The sequence below is a fragment of the Echinops telfairi genome, unplaced genomic scaffold, assembly GCF_000313985.2.
Source record: "Echinops telfairi isolate 266 unplaced genomic scaffold, ASM31398v2 ScPeMD7_44;HRSCAF=162, whole genome shotgun sequence".
NCBI lineage: Eukaryota > Metazoa > Chordata > Mammalia > Afrosoricida > Tenrecidae > Echinops > Echinops telfairi.
Genome location: NW_022103942.1, coordinates 2,929,226 through 2,950,990, shown reverse-complemented (window position 1 = coordinate 2,950,990; position 21,765 = coordinate 2,929,226). Strand labels below are relative to the sequence as shown.

The 21,765-nt window shown below is 39.2% G+C and overlaps 1 protein-coding gene across 3 annotated transcripts in view; it reads right to left on the bottom strand.

The window, feature by feature from the left end:
• PCDH19 (protocadherin 19) overlaps positions 1-21,765 on the bottom strand; it is a 133,475-nt gene that overhangs the window by 37,111 nt on the left and 74,599 nt on the right. For 2 of the 3 annotated variants that reach the window (XM_004711192.2, XM_004711193.2), the window contains one exon: positions 17,276-17,448. In XM_004711192.2, coding sequence (XP_004711249.1) covers positions 17,276-17,448 — 173 coding nt within the window. The remainder of the gene's footprint in view (positions 1-17,275; positions 17,449-21,765) is intronic. The other variant, XM_004711194.2, reaches the window with a different exon arrangement.

The following is a 21,765-nucleotide window of genomic DNA, read 5'->3' as shown; positions in this document are numbered from 1 at the left end:
AGCAAATGTGGTGAAGAAAGCTGATGGTGCCCGGCTACCAAAAGATATAGCATCTGGGGTCTTAAAGGCTTAAAGATAAACAAGCGGCCAACTAGCTGAAAAGCAACAAAGCCCACATGGAAGAAGCACACCAGCCTGTGTGACCACGAGCTGTCGAAGGGATCAGGTTTTAAGCATCACAGAACACAAAATCATATCATTGTAAAGGTGGGTGAGTGCAGAGTGGAGACTCAAAGCCCATCGCTAGGCAACCGGACACCCCCTTACTGAAGGGTTGTGGGGAGAAGATGAACCAATCAGGGTAAAGGGTAGCAATGATAAAACATATAACTTTCCTCTATTTCTTGAATGCTTCCTTCCTCCCACTATCATGATCCCAAGTCTACCTTACAAATCTGGCTAAACCAGAGGATGTACATTGATACAGATAGCAACTGCAAACACAGGGAATCCAGGACAGATGACTCCTTCAGGACCAGTGGTGAGAGGGGCAATGCCTGGAGGGTGGAGGGAATGTAGGGTAGAAAGGGGGAACTGATTATAAGAATCTACGTATTGCCTCCTCCCTGGGGTATGGACAGCAGAGAAGAGAGTGGTGGGGGAGATGTCGGACAGTGTAACTTATGACAAAACAATCATGATTTGTGAATTATGGAGGGTTCATGAGCAAGTGGGGAGTGGAGAGGGAGGGGGAAAATGGGCATCTGATATTAGGGGCTACAGTAGAATTCAAATGTTTTGAGAATGATGAGGGCAGCAAATGTACATATGTGCTTGACACAATGGACGTATGTATGGATTGTGATAAGAATTGTACGAGCCCCCAATAAAATAATTGAGGAAAAAAACAAAAAGAAATCTGGGAAGCACAATAAAACAAGGTGTGTCTGTGTTTCTCTGACTAAGGCTTTCGATTTGACTTTAAAAGTTCATGAATAAGAAGCTGTTATGTTTCAACCAATTAAGGTAGCCACATTTCTCCAGATTAAAATAGCATTTGTGGATCGATGTATTTGTAAGAAGGAAGCAGTATCACAACTTCTGTTTTTATTCAAAAGCGGATTGTGGTTGTTGTACTCCTGCCCAGGTAGTACGCATTAATTTGCATGAACCTACGGCTGGGGGGGGGGGAAACTAGAAATAAACAAATGTGGGACATATGTACAAAGGAATATCAATCAGCTATAGAGAGAAGTAAGGCCTGATATATGTGCCAACATGGATGGATCTTAAAAACATTATGCTGAGTGAAATAAGTCAGATGCAAAAGGACAAAGTATGATATACCTAATACAAAACATTTAAAAAAAGCAAATGTATAAATCTCAATAATTCACAGTGGTTATGAGGGGAGGAGGCAAAGAGAAAAAGGGGGCATATTTGTCTAGCTAGAATTGAGTTTTTGTTTATGAGGAAGAAAAATATGGCAGTGCATATTGGTATTGGTGGCACAACACAACTGGTCATTATTTTCATGGAATTCCACAACTGATGAATGCTGATTTGGCAACTGAGGTGCTATGTACATTTCATAAGGAAAAGAATTCCTAAGGCTTAGCTGACTAGAGTAGGAGGAGGAATCAACTTCTTAGGATTCTAATGCAGCCAGATTGAAATGTTTTAGACTAAAACAGGAACTGAAAAAGTCTCTGTTTGTCATTAAAATGGATATTACTACAGTAAAAATAACTAAAGTCAGGATAAGATAGTTTTACCTATTATTTCAAACTTAATAGCTTGTGTGTGTTTGCTGTCTAAAGTCGTATGGAAGTAATAGAGTAGGACTATCATTTTAGATTACTAAGGACTCTCGAAAGACAAAATGTTTCCCATGAGAACATATGAGTAAAAATTTTATGAGTGAATTCAGATGAAAAGAATGCATTTTCTGATGAACGCCTTTGGCCCCTTCAGAATTCAGCCCCTTTCACATCAGCTCTGCTACACCCAGAATAAAGCCTTCAGTTTGGATTACAAGTCAGTGCAAAGAAACTAAAATTCTCACAACTGGATCAACAGACAATATGCTAACCAGAGAAATGTTTAAACGTGTCAAGGATTTCATTTCCCTTGGTGCCACTATCAATGCTCAGGAAACAATAGTCAAGAAATCAAATCGTGTATTGCACTGGGAAAATCTGCTGCACGAGGCCGCTTCTAAATTGTCAGCGAGCAAAGCTGTCCATTTGAAGCTTAGGGGGCACCTGGTCTGAGCCATGGTATTTTCAAACCTCCTCTGAAAGTGAAGCAACGAAGAAGGAAGACCGAAGAAGAATCAATGCATTTGAATTATGATGTCAGCGCAGAATATTGAAAGTACCATGAAGAGTGAGAATATCAAGGAACTAATTTGGCTATCGACAGTGCCACAGATGCCAGAAGAAGAACCAAATCTGTCCTGCAGGAACTACAGCCAGCTCCTCAGAAGCAAGGATGGCAAGACTTAGTGCCATGTACTCTGGACATGTTATCAGGAGACACCAGTCCCTGGAAAGGGGCATCATGCTTCATAACGTAAAGGGTCAGGAAAAAGAAGCCCCCAAAGAGATGGCCACAGTGTTTGGAACAATGGGCTCAAACATAACAATACTTGTGAGGATGCGCAGTGAGAACAATAAACTCATTGCCATGAGTTGATTCCCTGTCCTATCAGCCCTGTAAGTCAGAGTAGAACTGTCCCCAAGGGTTTCTGAGGTGCTAAATTTTTAAGGGAGCAGAAAGTTCCATCCTTCTCCTATGGAATAACCCACTATACTACCAGGACTGCTTTTCACGAAGACAGAGATCAAAAGATCTGTGGCCAAGACCTAATGCAGATGACAGAAAGTATCTATGATAACAGAGGGAAGCCATCTCCCAAGTATTTTCCTCACATAAATAGCACATAATTTTCTATTCTTTAAATTATTTTTAAGCTATAATATTGGACTTAATTCCCTGTATTTATTTCTGAGTAAGGAAGAAAGTTAAAGGGAAAATGAACCCAACGGATACTCTATAAACATTTAAATTCAGTTATAGACTTATGTTTTCCCATTCTGAGAAAGGTTGTTTACGGTCCTTAGCCATCTGATGGCAGGACACAATATAATGTTAAATAGTGTGAAAGATCAAAAGAAGATAATGATATTGATATTTAAATAGACTTTGGGTTAATATATGTATATACATGTATATAAACTTTGCTGGTAAAGTAACTTGATCTGCTTCTCGTCTATTATTCTAATAGCCGTTTCCCTACTTTTCAAGGCCTACTTATAGAACTTGCTTTTTCATGAAGTAAATGGAAAACATTCACCTAGCAAATCACTGAAATAGGCCATAATTGTATCTAGCACTTCACGTTGGAGCCTGGCTTCCACTAATCTTCCAAAGGGATTCCTTTCGACCAAAGTGCTTGTCCTAAATGCATTTTGCTTTCCAGTTCAAATAATCTTAATGAATTTCTTCACTGATCCTATATAGTCTATTCCATATTGGATCATTTGTGCTACTGGGCCATAAGCTCCTAGAGAATAAAATTCGTAATTATTCCATGTAATTGCTCCCTTTACATAGCCTCCATCCTCCACTGCTTTCAAATATAGAAATATAGAAATCCTTAGTGCCAACCATGCAAGAGAGCCTCTGGCATTTATTCTCTTAATAAATATTGAGTTCCTCGCCACAGATAATTATTAATAAGTCCTGGAATGGGTGATAACTAAAAATTTCAAGTGGATCAGGAAAAACGTTTTCAGATAAACATTTGCTATTATTCCTAATGTCCTAATGGAGAAACTGACTATAGCCTGGAATTCTCTGATCTAAGTGCCCATGGCAAAATAATGCTAGGACACAACTGCTAACAGCATGGGTATTTCCATTAGTTAAGGGCAACTTTTTATCCCAGAAACTGTCTTGCTGATAAAATGTAAATGAGATTTTGGTAAGTATCCAATCATTTCATGCAGCAATATAGTTGAAATAAACAAAAATGAGCACCTGTCATCTCTCTTATCTGCCCAAGCATGACTGAAACAAAAAATAGATAGATAGATAGATAGATAGATAGATAGATAGATAGATAGATAGATAGATAGATGTATAAAGTTCCTGAGCATCAGAGGAAAAGCGGGACTGGGCACTGAGTACCACTGAATGACTCTAAACCAGCAAAGTATCTGGGCAGCTCACAGTTTGAATCTACCATCCTACAGTGGCACTGCCCAAGACTGGACAGGAAATTCAAGCTCAGAGCAGACGAATTAAAAAAATGCTTAGCTCCAAGGAGCACTGAAAAGGCATTTCAGATCTCGGAAGTGGCAAAGGTCCAAGACCAAAGGCACTGAAACCTAGGACAGAGACTCAGAAGAGCAGCACTGAGACTACGGGGCACCTTGTCTTCATTTGACACAAGGCTGTGGGACTGTGAGACAAAGCAAGAAGCAGGCTTCCTGGTCCAAAAAGGTAGAGGTCAAGGGACCACGTGACTGAGAGGCCGAGATATGGTAGCTGGCTGAGGAACATGTTAATGTGGACAAATGATTATCCTTACTGTTTACTGATCCTACCCTATTAACTTCCTTAATAAACCCCATTAATCATCAGGAGGAAAAAGTGAAAAATGCTTGCCAATATAAAATTAGGACATCAAGGAAGAAGTTTTCTTGATACTCTCATTAAAGACAATATATTTATTTAAGCTGTCATATAATATTTCTTTTGCTTTATTTGACATAATTTAATAAGGTTTTTCAATAGTCTCAAACTCTATTAATTTGACTTTTAAATCGAGGCATAATGATTAATTTCATTATTGAACTGAACTGAGTCACGTCAGTAAACGAGACAAGAAAAGATAAAACAATGATAACTTTCCCTTGATAAAAAGCAATAGAAGGAAGGCCCCAGCCATCCCCGTCAGCCAGCAAGAAAGGTCCTGAGTCCATGACCCTTTTCAAGATAGGGTCCAACCACCCCCATCTCCCCGCAAAGTACATTCCAGCCATACCTGCTTTCTGGCATAGAAGTTCCCAGGAGTCTTTGTGACCTACCAAGGAAGGTCCCAGCCATCTCCCGTCAAAGAAGTCCTCAGCTGTCCCCAGAACCTGTAAAGGTAGGCCCCCGCTACTTCTCCAACCCCAAAAAGAAAGTTTCACCAACCCTGCTCCCAGGCAAAAGCCCTAGCTGTCTCCACCCCAAGCCAGGAAGGCCCTGGTCATCCCAGCAAACTACCAACGAAGGCCTCAGCCATCCCCAGGACCTGGTAAGTACGGCTTTGGCATCCCCGCCCCCAAGCAAGAAAGACCCAGCCATACCAGCAACCCAGAAAGGAAGGCCCAGGTGTACAACATTCCAACAAGGAGAGCCCCAGCTCTCCCCAAAACACAGCAAGGAAGACCCCAGCCACGCCTGCAACCCAACAAGGTAGGCCCTGAACCTTCCAATGCCTAGAAAAGGAAGGCTCTGGCGGTCCCTAGCCCTTATTCAAGCAAGGTCATCCTAGCAATCCAGCAAGGAAGGCCCTGGGAAAACCACAGACACAGTCAGGAAGGCCCTGGCCATCACTGAGACCTTGCTAGAAAGGGCTTGAATATCCCAGAGACTCAGTAAGAAGGCCTCAACCATCCCCATACCCAGGCAAAGAAGGTTCTGACCATTCAGCAACTCAGCAACAGTCAACTGTCTCCATGTGGCCCAGCAGCCCAGCCAAGACAAAAAGCTGCACCACAACGCCAAGGAAACAGCAGTCAATCATAGCACACATACAAAAAATCAAGAACAAAAGCCAAAAATAATTGGCCAATACCCACACCCTAAAGATTACTCTAAATAATCATCTCTGGAAGTACCAGAAATAGAATTCACACAATGCAGTTGAGATGCCCTTGCCAGATGAAGGAAAGAATTGAAAACCAGAATCTCTATACCAATTCGATGCCCCAAAAAGACACAATAAGATCACAGAATTAGGCAACATGGTAAAAGAGCTCAGTAACAGAATCTGAAAAAAGGAAAAGAAAATTAGTGAGCTCAAACACAATTGTTTCAAACACAAACATAAGAGAAACAATCAACTAAAAAAAGCAAAGGAATATGAAGAAAGCCTACAAATGATGTAAGGCACCATCAAAAGGAAAAGCCTAAGTGTCATTGGGATCCGGAAGCAAGTAAAAACAAACAAAAAAATCCACAGAGAAATTAGTACAAGAAATTACGGAAGAGAACTTCCCCAACACCACAAATGAGAAGGAAATACCTATCCAAGAAGCTCAGAGAACTCCAAACAGGATGGACCCCACCCCTCATAAAAAACAAACATCCTTACACATTGTAGTCCAAAGCTCCAATTTCAAGGTAAGGAAAGAACCCTGCGAGGAGCTCGGGGAAAAAAGAACAGTCACTTAAAAAGGAAAACCAATAAAGACATCTCAGACACTTAAGTGCATCAAAAGAGTAAAATGTGAATCCAGGAACTGGGGGGAAAAAATCTTTGAAATCAACAAAACAGACAAGGGAGTGAAATCTATAGAATACGGAAAGGCTTCAATAAGAAAAAAAAATTAATAATCCACTTTAAAAGTGGACAAAAAGGGTCGAAACATGGATTAAGGCTCCGGAGAATCCCTTCTGATCATAGTTGAGGGATGGTATCAGGCAGAGAGCATTATAAAGTCAATTATGGAAGACATAATTAGGTGAAAATGTAGGATCATATCATTTAATCACCCTAGTGTCCCAATTTAAAGTTGTTTCAGTTTTCTAAAAAGTGAACGGGTAAATACAAGTGAATCAAGCTTCTAGTGAGTCCCCTCTGGCCATAGGCCAGGGATGTGAAGAGCCTTGCTTTCATGCAGAATGCTTTAGAAAGTGGATTATTGCAAATGCAATTAGGTTAAATTTTAACACCTTATCAATTGATCTCCCTTTTGATCCATTTTAAATTTGTTCCAGCTGTTAATATTTTCTGCTTTCTTTTCTATTGAAGTTTTATCTGTTTTACTTTGTTATTTTTAACTGTTTTTCTGTATATGAAATCCAACATAAGTAAACCTATAGAGACAGTAACTGGATTAATGGTTCCTTAGGGGGTTGGCAGTGGGGATTGGGGGAAATTGGGAGTTAATAATGATGAGTACAAGAATGAAGAAAATTTTGTGGCGATGATTGTACAACTCTTCTTGAAGTAATTGAACTATTCAATTGTATGGTTTGTGAATTATACCCAATAAAACGGTTTCAAACAGTTGACAAAAATATGAACAGACAGTTCATAAAATATGACATTCAAGTGAATAATAAGCACATGAAAAAAGGCTTACCGTCACTAGCAATCCTAGAGACACAAATCAAAACAACAATGAGATATCATCTTATATCAACAATGACAGCCAATTTAAATTTTTAAAGAAAAAGTGGAAAACAACAAATGCTGGAAAGGTTGCAGTGATTGGAGCATGTATACACTCCTGGAAGACCGGGAAACATGTACAAACATTGTTGAAAGTGGTGTGGTGTGTGTCAGTCCGGATAGACTGGAGAAACAAATTCATAGACACTCATATGTATATAATAAAGAGCTTTATATACAAGAGCAGTTTAATATTGAGAAAAACACCTCAGCCCAGTCCAGATCAAGTTCATAAGTTCGATTTTAGCCCATATGTCCAATATCAATCTATGAAGTCCTCTTCAGACTCATAAAAACACATAAAATAACGCCAAATTCAGGAAGATCACAGGCCAGTGGGTGCAAAGTCTTGTGGATCCAGTGGTGGTGGAAGCATCTCCAGCGTTGGCAGGGGTCTCCATGTGGCTTCTCCAGGCCCACAGCTCTCACTGCCATCAGCATAGCTTCATGTGTCTTGTCACTAGAGAGACTTCTCAGGCAGTGAGCAGAGAGAGTGTCTCCCAACCTTCAAGGAGGAAATGCAGGAATTCCCAGAAGGCCATGTCCACACAGAGGCCTCATTGGCTATCACTGGACTCAACCCCTTCACTCATAATCCTCTCAATTTGACAAAAAGTTATAGAACTACCACATGGTGCTACCTAAAACAACTTGGAATGGAAATCATATTTGATCCAGCAATACCTTGGCTGAATACATACCCTAAAGAAGAAGAGAAATAACACACAAAAAAACATATGCACTCTCATGGCAGCATTGTTTACAATTGCAAGAATTGGGCCAAAACTAAAAAGTCCATTAGCCAAAGATTAGCTAAGGAAGTTTTGGTCCATACGCAAAATGGAATACTATGTATCATTCAAAAATGGATGAACTACAAAGTACCTCAAACATGGATGGACCTGGAGAATGTCATGTTGAGCAAAGCCAGCCAATCACAAAAGGACAAATATTGTATGAGACCATTAAGGACAAACACAGGCATCTGTTCTCAGATCATTTAATCACTTAATTGGGTCTCCCAAATTATGTGGTGGTTTGTCAGCCTAATGCTTGGGATCCATTTATCACTCTCTTCTTTGTACATTTTGAAAACTACTTCTTTAGCGGATGTCTAGGGGGTCAGTTTCTTATTTAGTGGGTTGAGGGTTACAACCAAATAGATCTTACCATACAGCATTGTCCCACGGACACCCCATATTAATAGACACTCCTTTAATAGTGATCAAGGAATTCATGATCAGAGGAGGGAAAGGGGTGGAGGGATATGTCTGTATCTGAGAAGGTGATCTCACTTCTTTTGGTGAATAAACCTAGAAAGGCCAGCCTGCCCTTGGGGGAAATGCTTCACGTTACTTATATAAACTCCCAGTGGGAGAATCCAAACAAAAAACCGATAAAAAACGGTACTGCCATAGAGCCAATTCCACCCAGTATTATTTGGTTAACTGTGCATTTTAACAAATTTCTTTTCAGACCTAGGTGATACTGGTTGTGTGCTATAGACTGCCTGAATTTCAATATTTTGCCTTTTCTAGGTATACAGAATTCTTCATAGACCACATAAAAATTATGTGATTTGGAAACCCCACTAAAGGAACTGGACTTTACCTTAAACACACCTGTTGCAGATTAAAGCAATAGATATACTTCTTTGAACTTCAACAGAAACACCCTCATGTGAGAAGAAGCAGAGGACTGTTAACCCAAGATCATGAATTAGAAGTCAGTGGACTTTGATTCAATTCTCTTGCTTTTGAGGTTGCCTGGCAATTGGCAACTTAGGACTAGTATTTACTTGCTGTCTTTATATGTTTTTGTTTGTTTGTTTGTTGTTTCTTTGCTTGTTCCTGTGGACAAACTTTTGCCTTAGTGAATGAACGTGATGGAAAATTTTTCTTTGTGTCTGATCCTTTTTACTTTCTTAAACAACTTTTAATGACTTAAATTTTTAACCTGTATACATAAACATCCCATGTATTTTTGTCTAAAAAGCTTTCCTATATATGTATACTTTAATATTTATACCATTAGCTAGATTAATGATACTATTATTAGATTTACCAAATGCCCTGTGTTAGTCCAGGTGAACTAGAGACACAAATTCATGGACATTCTCATATGTATAGGAAAGAGTTTTACATACAAGAGCAGTTGAATATCTAGAAAAACACCCCAGCCCAGTCCAGATCAAGTCCATAAATCCGTTATTAGCCCTTGTCCGATACCAATCTATAAAGTCCTCTTCAGACTCATGGAAACACATGTAATAATGCTGAATGCAGGAAGATCACAGGCCATGGGTACAAAGTCTTGTGTATCCAGTGGGGTAGAAGCATCTCAGCACTGGCAGGGGTCTCCAAGTGGCTCCTCCAGTTCCCAGGCCATAGGGTCTATCACCATAGTGCCATGTGTCTTGTCAGTAGAGTATCTTCCAGGGAGTGACCCTTGAGAGAGAGTCTCTCCTGCCTCTAGGGAGGAAATCCAGGAATTCCCAGAATTCTCAGGAGAAGGCCATGTCCACACAGAGGCTTCACTGGCTATGATCCGATCGACAGACTAGACTCCACCCCTTCACTCTTAATCCTTTCAAATCCCAAACTGACACCAAATTATGTAACTACCATGTGCCCCATGGAGACTACCTGAATTATATCTCAACAAGCTCATAATGCTGTCTCTAAAGTATACCAGGGATATATAAGCATTTTAGGTATATGAGGAGGTTCTCCCCCAAAATGGAAATTTTTGTCAAAGCTATGTATATAAATTTTTTTTACAAAACAACCTTGTCACTTTCAAAGTATTCTCCATTACACTTAATATGCTTGTCAAATCTGTGATTCCATTCTTGGAAACATTTTTCAAACTCATCTGTTTGATTGGCTGACAGCACCTCCCTCAATTTTTTCCTCACCTCTTCCATTTCGTCAAATCGCTGTCCTTTCATGTCTCTCTACATTCTAGTAAACAAAAAGGAGTCCTACAGGTCAGGTGAGCCAGGTGTGTGGGGCAAGAAAGGCATGCTGGTTTTGCCAAAAACTGGCGCGCTGAGATGGCTGCGTGAGCAGGTGCATTGTCATGGTGGCAATATCCTCCATCTGCCACAAATCAGGTCTTTTTTGTTGCACACTGTTATGCAGTCTTTTCAGAATCTCTAAATAGAAAGCTTGATTAACAGTCTGACCTGGTGGAACGAACTCCAAAGGCACTATGGGTATATATTTCCATCTATTTGGGAAGTTGACGGATGTCCAGAACAAGATTTGTCATCGTCATTTGCCCTTTTTTTGAAATGAGAAAACCAATTGTCTATTTGAGGTTTTCCCATAGCACTGTCCTCATAAGCTGTGCTCAACAACACAACAGTTTTTGTGGCATTTTTCCCAAGCAAGGAAACAAAATTTCACAGCTGCACACTGTCCTATTAAACCAGCCATCAAAAACACACACACAAAAAAACAAAAACTGAGGTTCAAGCAAAACTGCTTTTATGAAAAAAATTGATTGTGACAAGAGAGAACCTCCCCAGGTGATGCCACTGGCTGCACTAAATCAAAGCAAGTTGTGCAATGCTTGCCTAGTGGGGAAAATGCTGTACTAAGAAAGCTCTGCTCAGCCCAGTAAAATTCTGGGGTGTTTTTTTGGAGGGGGGTACACCCTCATATGAATGCGTTTTGAGCTCAAACTTAATGAAAAGGCCCAATCAAAGAACAATTGTTTCTTATGATGTGGTCCTGCTCAACACTTGCCCATATAAAGTGATCCCTGAAGATATGGGTTCTATAGAAATGTGTGGTAATGAAATTAGATAGTAAGTAGTTATCACAAAGGAGAGCATCTGGGGTATTAAAGGCTTGTCTTTTTTAAAAAGCAACCACTTAAGTGAGGTGTCAGTAAAGTTCACAAGGAAGGAACACCCTAGCCTGAATGGCCCAAGGATTATAAATTATGAGATCCAAGATCAGAAGAGAGATTTCTATTAGACTTTAACTTATGAGCAGTTTGCCATAGGCTATGCATGACAGTGAAAAGCTAAAATCCAATTGTAGAGATGAAGCCTCTATTGAACTCTCCCAGACTATTGACTAGGGGAGCCATCAGAAAGAGTGCATTGGAAAGTGGATTACTACGGATATAACTAGCTTAAAATGTAACATCTCATCATTTGTTTTCCCTTTTGACCCATTTTTTATTTGTTCCAGTTTCTATTATCTTCTGTTTTCTTCTGGATGGAGATTTTTCTATTTTATTTTGTTATGATTTGGGGTTTTTTTGTTATAATCTTTATATGAAATCCTGGGCAGGCAAATCATAGAGACAGTATCGAGATTAAGCATTCCTTGTGATTATGGCAGGGGAAGTTGCGAGGTGAATGGGGAGATTATAATAACAGCAACAAGAATGAAGGAAATATCCTAAATTTAATTGTGGTTAAGACCGCACAACTCCTTTTAATATATTTAAACCACTGAGTCATGTACTTGCATTATATGTCAATAAAACTGTTCAAAATAGAAAAAAATAAAACACCAGTGTTCTGGTATATCAAAATGTTCACCAATAATAACAGCACTAGGTGACACATTAAATTCCCAAGCCAGAAACATAGTGAGCACTTGAAAATACTGTTGAAAACAGAGTGATACACATGTGTATGGTTTATTCCTGCCTGGTATTAGAATCTTGTTATACCTGAGGGCAAGGTTAAAGAAAGGAAAACTGAATAAATTGAAAGATACACACATATATTTGCATTGTATTCATCTGCATCCCTGTGCTTAAGTAATGAAACATTTTCACCTGTTATATTTGAAAGACAATGAAGACGTATTAAAAATATTCTATATGAGTAAAACTGGGGGAGAAAAATCCACATGAATTGCAAAACAGTAGATCTAGTCTCAAAGATGTTCCTCCAGGCCCAAGGGGATCTAATCAACCTCTTTGTTGGAGTAAAGATAAAACTTTTTGACAGCAAATGCTATTCTGATGAAATGGAATTTTCAATTACTGTATGAACATCTGGTCCATGTGACCATATCTGGATCCCAGCAGCACATTGCTTTGCAGTGTCACAAAATATTCTCTATGGAGAACTCCCCAGTTTGCCAAGAGACTAATTGAAATGAGTGTTGGGAGATTTAGTAAGGTGAGAGGTGTGCCAGGGGGCTAGGGAAAAAGATAAAAGGAAGGGCTGTTCAGTCACTGAATCATAATCTCATTAAAAGGTGAGAGGAAATGAAATTGCACATTGTTGGTAGAGAGTTCAAAGTATAAACATCTCAATACACTTGTGGTTGAAAGAAAAACATTCATAGCATGCAGCCTACAGAATATTTTCATGGCTAGTTTGAAACAGAAGTTGCCTTAGACAGACATCAAGTTATTCCAATCCATGTCTTACACAACAAATACGTTAAATGGTATTCAGATGATAAAATTAATAAATAAACAAGTTCAGTAAAATGCAAGACCACCTACACTTGCAGAGAGAAAGCAATCATTATATTGCATTTGCATATATTTGGATATGAAAAGCAGATAGACATTATTGCAAATGCCTCTATGTTGCTTCCATTTGGTATCAATTAGTACAGGAGGGGGAAAAAATTCAGTGTTGTAGTGACCTCCAAATTGGATGCATATTACAGCAATTGGAGTCATATGATGAATTCATATCAATTATTGAAATCATAATGTAGAAAGCCTTTGATTTGAAGCAAACAAATCAGTTGGGCTTGAGATTACTATGTACAGTTACAGGACGTGATCCCCATAAGCCCAATTTCATATCAGGATTGCATTGTGAAGTAAGCATAATTGGATCTCCCAAATGGTCATGCAAAGAAGCAAAGAGAAGCCTGGAGCCCAGTAACTCCGGGACTACTCAACCCAGAGATAACTCTAATAAGAAATTCAAGCCCAGTGATACGCCCAAATAAGAACAACAAACTCAAAGGCCTTTGGCACGTGTGAACATTCTACTTATCAACTACTCTTCTTTGAGACAGTCTGCCAGGATTACATTGAGAAAAACATTTCTCCGTAACAGATGGTGGTAATTTTACCAAATAACAAAAACTCAGGAAGGGAGGCACTGGGTAAAAGATGCGAGTATGACTCTCAAACCAAGAAAAAAGAAAGGAAACCTGACTGCCGTTGATTGGCTTTCAACTCATAGCAATCCTATATAGGGTTTCCAAGAGTGTACTGTAAATCTATATAGGGCTTCCAAGACTTGATTTCCAAGTTGAAATCCAGACAACTTCAACTTTATCCTGAGAAGTGGCTGGTGGATCTGAACTACGACTTTGAGGTTAGAAGTCCAACACCTAGCCCGTAATACCCCCAGGGTTCCTAATGACTCACAAGCTCAGGATCAAATCAAATCACCTCAGCAACCAAGTCAGGTAGTAAAGCCTACCAAGTGACAACACTTGCTTGTTCTTAAGGCATTCTGAGAACTATAGAGATAACATTCAAAAACAAAGCAAGAAAACAATCGCAGTGAGCAGTGGAAAGCACAGGTTAAGGAATTCTCCATCACATTCTTTTATGGGCAGCTGTGATATTAAGAGCTGGGGACAAACTGAAGCATGTTAGCTTATGAGCGCTGTGGATGACAAGTGCATTTGAAATTCAGCCACCTGGCAACCAGAAAATTCAACCCAGCCAGTTCATTCAGCCACTGACCTAGTCCAAGGCATGTAGAGAATGATACCAGGAGTAATAATAGTCCAGAAACCAAATATTCCTGATATTACCTGTTATCTCCATCCTGACCCAGAATGTGAATGTGTTCAGGGTAATAATAACACACTCCAAACCCTGGTGATGGCAGGTCTGGCTTTTGCTCTTTGCACGAAAAAAAAAAAATCTTCTAAATATTCTCCTTCTATGGATCTCCATAGAATGTTCTTAGACAGTTTGGGAGTAAGAGTTACTGAAAATTGGGACTAAACTTGTACTCTGAGAGTCCTGGAGCACCTTTGATATTTACACAAGGCATTCCTTTACTTTAATAAAGCTATGAGAATAAATCCTCAAAGAATGTTCGACAGTATGAAGAAGCAGAGTCCAGGTGGTTTTCAGACCATGACAAAGAGCAAAGGGTTTGTACTTTTTCTTCAAACACTGCCAATAACAATGGTAATTCACTGAACAAACCATTCTGGTTCAAGGAAAACAGCTAACAGACGCATACAGTTTTCTGTATTTTGAAAATCCTGAGGTTCCCCATCAACCAAGCCTCCACATACGTTCAAAGAAAAATGCTTCACTAATATCTAAAAAATAATTATCATAGAAAAAGCTACAGTCATGAAATCAAAGGGGAGGCAAACTCCCAAACGAAGGAGTAAGGAACATTTGGGCCAAATTGAAGTGGTTCTGACAGGGCGAGAAGAAATATTATCAGTATTAAAGTTCATCTGGGAAATTCATTTTAACCTTTATTCTTCTTCAGAAACATCCACCCAAACATCAAGATTAGTTCAGTTGGGGAACCCCCATGATTTCAGGATGCTCAGGGTTAGGAGACCTGGACCTTTTTTTCTCTTCTAGAAATCCTTGAGATTTCTAGTTAAGGTCTGAATCAAAAGCATATTCCATGGTTCCCCTCCCCCTCTTTCTAAAATGGTCATCCTGTGAAACAACAGCACTGTAGTGTCTTGGAACAAATGTAACTAGAAAATTTATGAAACCAGAAATTAGTATGTGGTGGATTCACCCAGTGATTGCCTTTCAACCATTATGCCTTAGGATAAAATGAGATGCATTTATTATGTGAATGCAGGTTTAACAATGAAGTTAATTATTGTGATGGTTGCTGTTGTTTGAAGTAGCAGTAATCAACCCAAATGAACAGATAACACAATCTATAAGGAAAGCCCAGGGTTGGAACACCACAATTAAAAGAGTAGTATTATGGAAAATTTTAGAGATAGTAGATTATCACAGGATAGAAGTTGATGTGTAGATAGGACCTGAATTGTAATTGCCTTTTGACCAAAACTTTGAAGGACTCAGTCAAGTTAAACAGAACAATCTTCAAGGGTTGGTCTAAGGTTTGGCTGTTGCTGGAATATACATCCATGGAAATGGAACGTTGTGAAGCAAACTATTATTTCCGAAATAGAGCAGCAACATACACATATGTGTGTGTAAAGCATTCATATGTAATCTTTCATGTAGGAGTGTCTTGGGATATTGCCACATATTTTCTTTAGATTACTCCATTATCTGATCTACATAGTGTATTAAATATGTCCCTTTTGTAACAAGCACTCCGTCAGAAAAACTAGCTGCAGTCCACTGATACTGTTTTCCTAGAGAAATGTGACAAAAGATTAAAACAGATGTTGTTCTAGGTAGGCACAAAGTGAGAATCCATGATGACTCTTTCCTTTCCTGGAGTCATTTAATTTTAGAGCACATCTAACTAAAACCCTTTAAAGTAGAAATGGAAATGTGTTTTCTTTGAGACAAAAAGAAACCAGTAAATGATTCAATCAGTCTATATCTTGTGACATACTGCTAATTCTCTGAGAATTAAATTGCCTCTGTTGCAGTTACATAAATGTGTAATTTTTTTCATCTTTAGTCATAGGTTGCCTAGAAAGTTTATTATCTCTGTGGATGTCACCATTCACCAGTAGTGCACAATTGAAAGTGACCTCAACACATTACAGACTTTGACACTTGGGCTTGCTGGGGAGGGCATGGATTAGACAATTTAATAGACTCTATGGTGACTATTTTTTCCCCTATGGAAAACATTGTGTTTTGTGAATCATGCATTTTTTTCCTTTCAATTCATTTACAAACCCAAAACAAAAGCATTTAATGATGTTTACAGTGAAATGAAACAGCTGAAGACCAGCACATAATCATCATATTTTGTTTTCTCATCTTTAAGTCTTTTAGCAGTGTGGCTTCCAGCTGAGTTTGAGTCTAGCTTCTCTCGACATAGCCAAGCATTCTGAAGCTTCACTGAGCCTAAAACACTAAGCTGAATTCATTCTTGTTAATTGAAAAGGACAGGCTATTTGCATAGCATATTTGCATCAGTAAAATATTGAAAATGACATCTGTGCCCAAGTCCATCTGAACATTGCTGCCTTAGCTAAACTCTATTACTGCTTTTATACCATGGTTTATACCTAGTACGGTTTCCAAACACTCCTCTTGTTGAAGCATGTGTGACTGAATTCACAATAATAGTCTCCTCTTTGTCGATAAAGATGCTGCTCCTGCCATGTGCTTTGAGGTTTGTTTGGCTCTGTTTGTGTGCTTTCCCCAACAGTGGAATGTTTTACACAGAGTTTACCACCTCCTCTTACTCTAGACCCTCCGGTGACCAGTGGCATGGATTTGTGGGGCAGCTCCACAGACAAAATGGCACTTTGCTATCCTCAGCACAGAAAATTCAATCAGTGGTCAAAGAAGGCAGTATCTCTCCAGGTGAAACTAACCATCCTGTTATGAAAATAAGATTCACTCCTTCAGTCTCATTAGTGCTGTTTTCTCTGAAACTCAATTGATCAGTTGAATTCATTCAGTAAAGCAGAAAACAGCATTTATTCCTGGTGAGAAGGCATCTGCTCCTTTCCTATGTGCTCAGTACAGTTATTACTGAAGAGGATGTGTGCAATATGTTTATGTAGTCAGCTTTGTAAATGCCCATACATTCCTAGAGGATCCACTCAGGAGGGTACAGAAGAATCTAGCTAGCCTTCAGGACATCTCAGAAATCTGTACATACCGCTGAGATACTTTAGCTGATAATACATGCATTCTTATAAGATGGTGCCGTGTACCTGCAAACATTCTGGGTTCCTCCAAGTTCACTGTGACAATTTAAATCTAACCAGCCCTTACCATGATCAGGCATTTGAGATCCCATGGAGGTCACACTGGCGTTCAGCACGTCGTTAACGGCAGTATCACAGTACAGGCTCCGCTGGACATCATGTTCACTGTCAGTCTGGTCGCTTTCCTCATGTCCACTATCCTTCAGGCTGTTGCCCTCTAAGTCCTTGAAGGTGGAGCTGCTGGGTTGAAAATAGAATGATAATTTGCAACTGTGATAGCTATGATTTTTAAAACATCTTTCAGAGCCAGAATGATGTCGACTCTTCAGTGAGACCAACAGTGGCTGGGCTGCCTGAAGGTAGGGGTAAGAGGAAGAGCAATTTCCATTTATAGCTAATGGAACTCAACATGGCAAGAGGTTACCACTATTGGATGCTGATGCAGTGAATACTTTTATTCACTTATGCTCACGGTGGAACATGCTACAAATCTGAAGGGCTTATGTGGAGAGCAAATGTTTTGAGAATGATGAGGGCAATGAATGTACAAATGTGCTTTACACAATTGATGTATGTATGGATTGTGATAAGAGTTGTATGAGCCCCTAATAAAACGATTAAAATTTAAAAAATCAGAAGGAATCACCGCTAAAGAATGTCATCATTTCAATTTTTTTCTCTTCTTATATTATCAAATATTTATAGCTAAGGTTCACTGAAGGATTAGTTTGCATGCAGCATTGTTCTAAGTGCTTCATATGGATTACCTGTTTTAATCATCACAGCTTCTTATTGGAAAGGTGCTATTAATATTCCCATTTACAGAGGAAAAACTAAATAAGGCACATGGAAGTGAAATCATTTGTCCACAGCCACACATTTGGTCGAGCCTGGCAGATCTAGGAGAGGCGTAGTTCATTATCAGAGCCTGGACTCATAACCATTCAAGCACACATGACTACTAATCAGCTTTAAAAAAGCAAAAATGGCAGATATCGAGGTGATGTAATTAAAATAGAAAATATATCAGGATCAAAGAATCCAAGTCCATCTTAGCTGAGGAGTAGTCATGCTTAACACGTGGAAATTTTCAGCTCAAAGGTTCATGGGAATATGTTTCTTGTGTTTGATTTTTTTAAAAATCAGTTCATCACACAGTACACTAAGTATACTATCCAAGAACCCCCATGAGATTTCTCACAAAACAGAGAATAACACATAAGGTATATGCATTGAGGGCCCACCTGCTATTCTAATACTTCAAATCTTCTAACAGAACCTGCAGCTGTGCTGCACCGTGAGCCATAAATTATGTATCTGAAATACCTGGTCAATGGTGGAATCCAGTCCCTAGTCAGTAAGGAAGTAGCAAAGGCACTCTCAAGAAAATGTGTTTTCTCAACAAGGCATGGTGACACGTTTGTGAATTAGGGCAAACCCCCATAGCCCTACAATACTTCTGGAGAAGGAGCCTTGCAGAGATGCCAAGGCAAACTCGCTTGGTCGGCCCCACCGTGAAAACCCACAGGCCTGGCGCTTTGGCGTTCGATATGAACATTTAGGCTATATGATGCAGAGCTATGCTGCGGACGCACCGTGCATGTTGTCATTCTACAACCTTGGTCAAGAGAAATCACAGTGGATTTTTAATATGTGATCAAACTAGATGTGGATAGCTTGCTGCCCTGAATATGAAAAGGGAAGAGATCAAAAGGGCAGTAGCTGGAAAGCCATAATTATAAGAAAATGAGGAGTAGGAGAGGGGAAGCACTGACCTGTTTGCTAATTATTTTCAGAAAGGACAATTGAGCATCAACTGTACTAAAATGAAAATCACTCAATAGGTCAGCACACTCAGCTCCTCCAAATTATGTGAAGCAGCTAACTCGACCCTGTGAACCCAGCAGGATGCAGTTCTATTCAAAAGCCAATCATCCTATAGATCTTTTATGGCCCCAAAGGGCAACGGCTCATTTACATTTTTTTTTACATAGAAAGTCTAAAAATAATAAAACAGTGAAGAATTACCTAGTGTTTCAAAATTTCTAGCTTTATGGCACAGATTCCAGGGCTTCCTGTAAATATCATTCTTACAGTTTGAATAGATCCAAAGTTTGTTGTTAAGAGAAAAAAAAATTGGCACCCTGTATCTCAGGAGAAAGGAAATGACTTGCCTGGATGATAATAAATTACTGGCTCATACACTCTTATAACAAATACTTATTTTTCAACCTGTATATCTGGTATCTGAAGCATATGGGACTTTCTTTATCCCACAACACAAAATTGGTACTTTAAGCCAGAATAATTCAAGCCTGAATTGACTGCACTTCAGCAGCGGCCAAAACTTGCTCAAGACATATGATGATGAGGGATAGAGTCTAACAGCAAGGCAATTAATCATCCCTTAAAGCCAGGTTTCTCAACCTCAGCATTATTGACATTTGGGGTCAGATCATTCTTTTGCAGGGTGGCTAGAGACGGTCCTGTGCATTTCAGGATGCTTACTCACCAGATCCTACTACACCCGCCCCCCACACCACCTCCAACTGCAACATCCAGACAAGTCTCCCAGCATTGCTTATGATCCCTTCAAGGTGCAACACCACTTCTGGCTGAGAATCACTGCTCTAGGTTTCTAAAGCTCTGTTTCTAGAACATATTAGATTTCCAGACGGTAATGAAAAGATCACTGAATTTAGAGTCATTAGACCAAGTGCTAATTCTTAATCTTCCACTTCAGCTTTGTGACTCTGGGCCTGATATTGAATGTGTTTGATCATTGATAGCTTTGCAAAATGTATTTTTCTGAAACCTCCTTCACAAGGTCATTTAGAGGATTCACTGAGACATGAAGAACCAGGTACATATCACTACTCCATAAATTAATGCCTTCATTAAATTATAATTTAATATTAGGCACAGGTCCTATTATAGGACTTATGTGAGAAATTAGTATTTTCTTAATGTTTCTATATCATCTGTAAACTATAGCCAGACACTGTTCATGAAGTTAATTTCTCCCAAAATTCATGAATAAGAAAAACAAAAGTTCTCCTCTTATTAAAAGTGTATCCTTCCTTTACAGATGAGAGCCATACGACTTGAAGCACTTACTGTGTTATAATGACTTCCCACAAACTTCAAGATAAATATACTGTGTGATTGCAGTGATACCCCTTTGTCTGCCAGGTACCTATGTCCAGTTTCTTCTAATTGGTTTTGCATCTGTCTTTTTAATTTAATCATCCTTTGTATACGAATATTATAAACTACCTCACAGTTTTTGTGGCTTTGGGGGATAGGGTATATGAAATAGAAATAATAAAACAATAAAAAATTAACTCATGGGATTGCAGGCTGGTTGTTAAAAATTAGAAAGTGTGTATTATTAGAGGGGGAAGGGGATATATGCCCCCACTCTAACCTTGGAATAACTTGTTTAAAGATCACTTTGCCCATCTGCCAAACTAAGTACCACTTACTCTGATCTTATAAGGACATTTAGTGGCTTAATGAATGGATTTGTGTAAGGCAGTTTAAGACCCAGTGAGCAATATGCTGCAAATTGTAAAACAGCCTGGTAAATGGCTACTCGCCCCAAACAAATCACAATTTATGCCAGTCATAAGAAATGCTGATTTCACTTGCTTTATTACCTGTATACTTCCTGGGAGAAGAAAGACTTGTAAACCAACTTTTGTGGAACCATAAATTAGGGGTACCTTTTTGCAATGCTTTTGTAAATGGTAATATTTCTCTTACTGCTCTGATGGCCAACCAAGAGGCAGGTTTTCTTGAAGAACACTGAAAACAGGGCTCTGCACACAGCAGCTATGCAGTAAATTTTTGATGAATGGACATTACTTACGCACTAACCCATGTTTACCCTTAAAATATTAGAATTGTTTTCCCAAAGACAGAAGACTCTGAAAGAAACTGGTCATATCTTCTTGGTATGTGGCATCACGTAACCCAGAAATGCAGTATCAGAGTATGAATGAGAAGGGAATGAGAACCAAAAGACTCTTGTAAACTCTCTTTACAAACCATAAGGAAGGTCCCAGAGTGGTGCCTTGGGTATCACCTTGGGGACATGTTAAAACTGGGGATTCATTGGGGGCAGAGCTAGAGACTGTATTTAACTCTTATGTCTTAACAATGCTCCCAGATGTATCTAATGCACATTAAAGTTCAGGATTCTCTGGTTGACGGGAAAGTTTGTGCTAGTTTTTGTTTTGTTAATGGGAAAATGCTGGGATTTTCTCCAACATCTTTAACCTATTCATTCCGTAAACATGTACCAAGCACCTGTACACAAGGCACCTATGAGGTAATGTGAACGTTCAGTGCAATTTGGGTGGAAGAGGAAAGCACTACGCATGATTCTGTTACCAACGTCCATGTTGCATCACAGAACTTCAATGCCTTGTTCATTTCTTGGTTTATTTTATTTTATTATTTATTTTGTTTTATTAGCTGCCACCTCATGTACTGTTTGACACTTGGAGAAGAAAGCAAGTTCTCAAAGTTGGAATGTACTTGAATTGATATTCA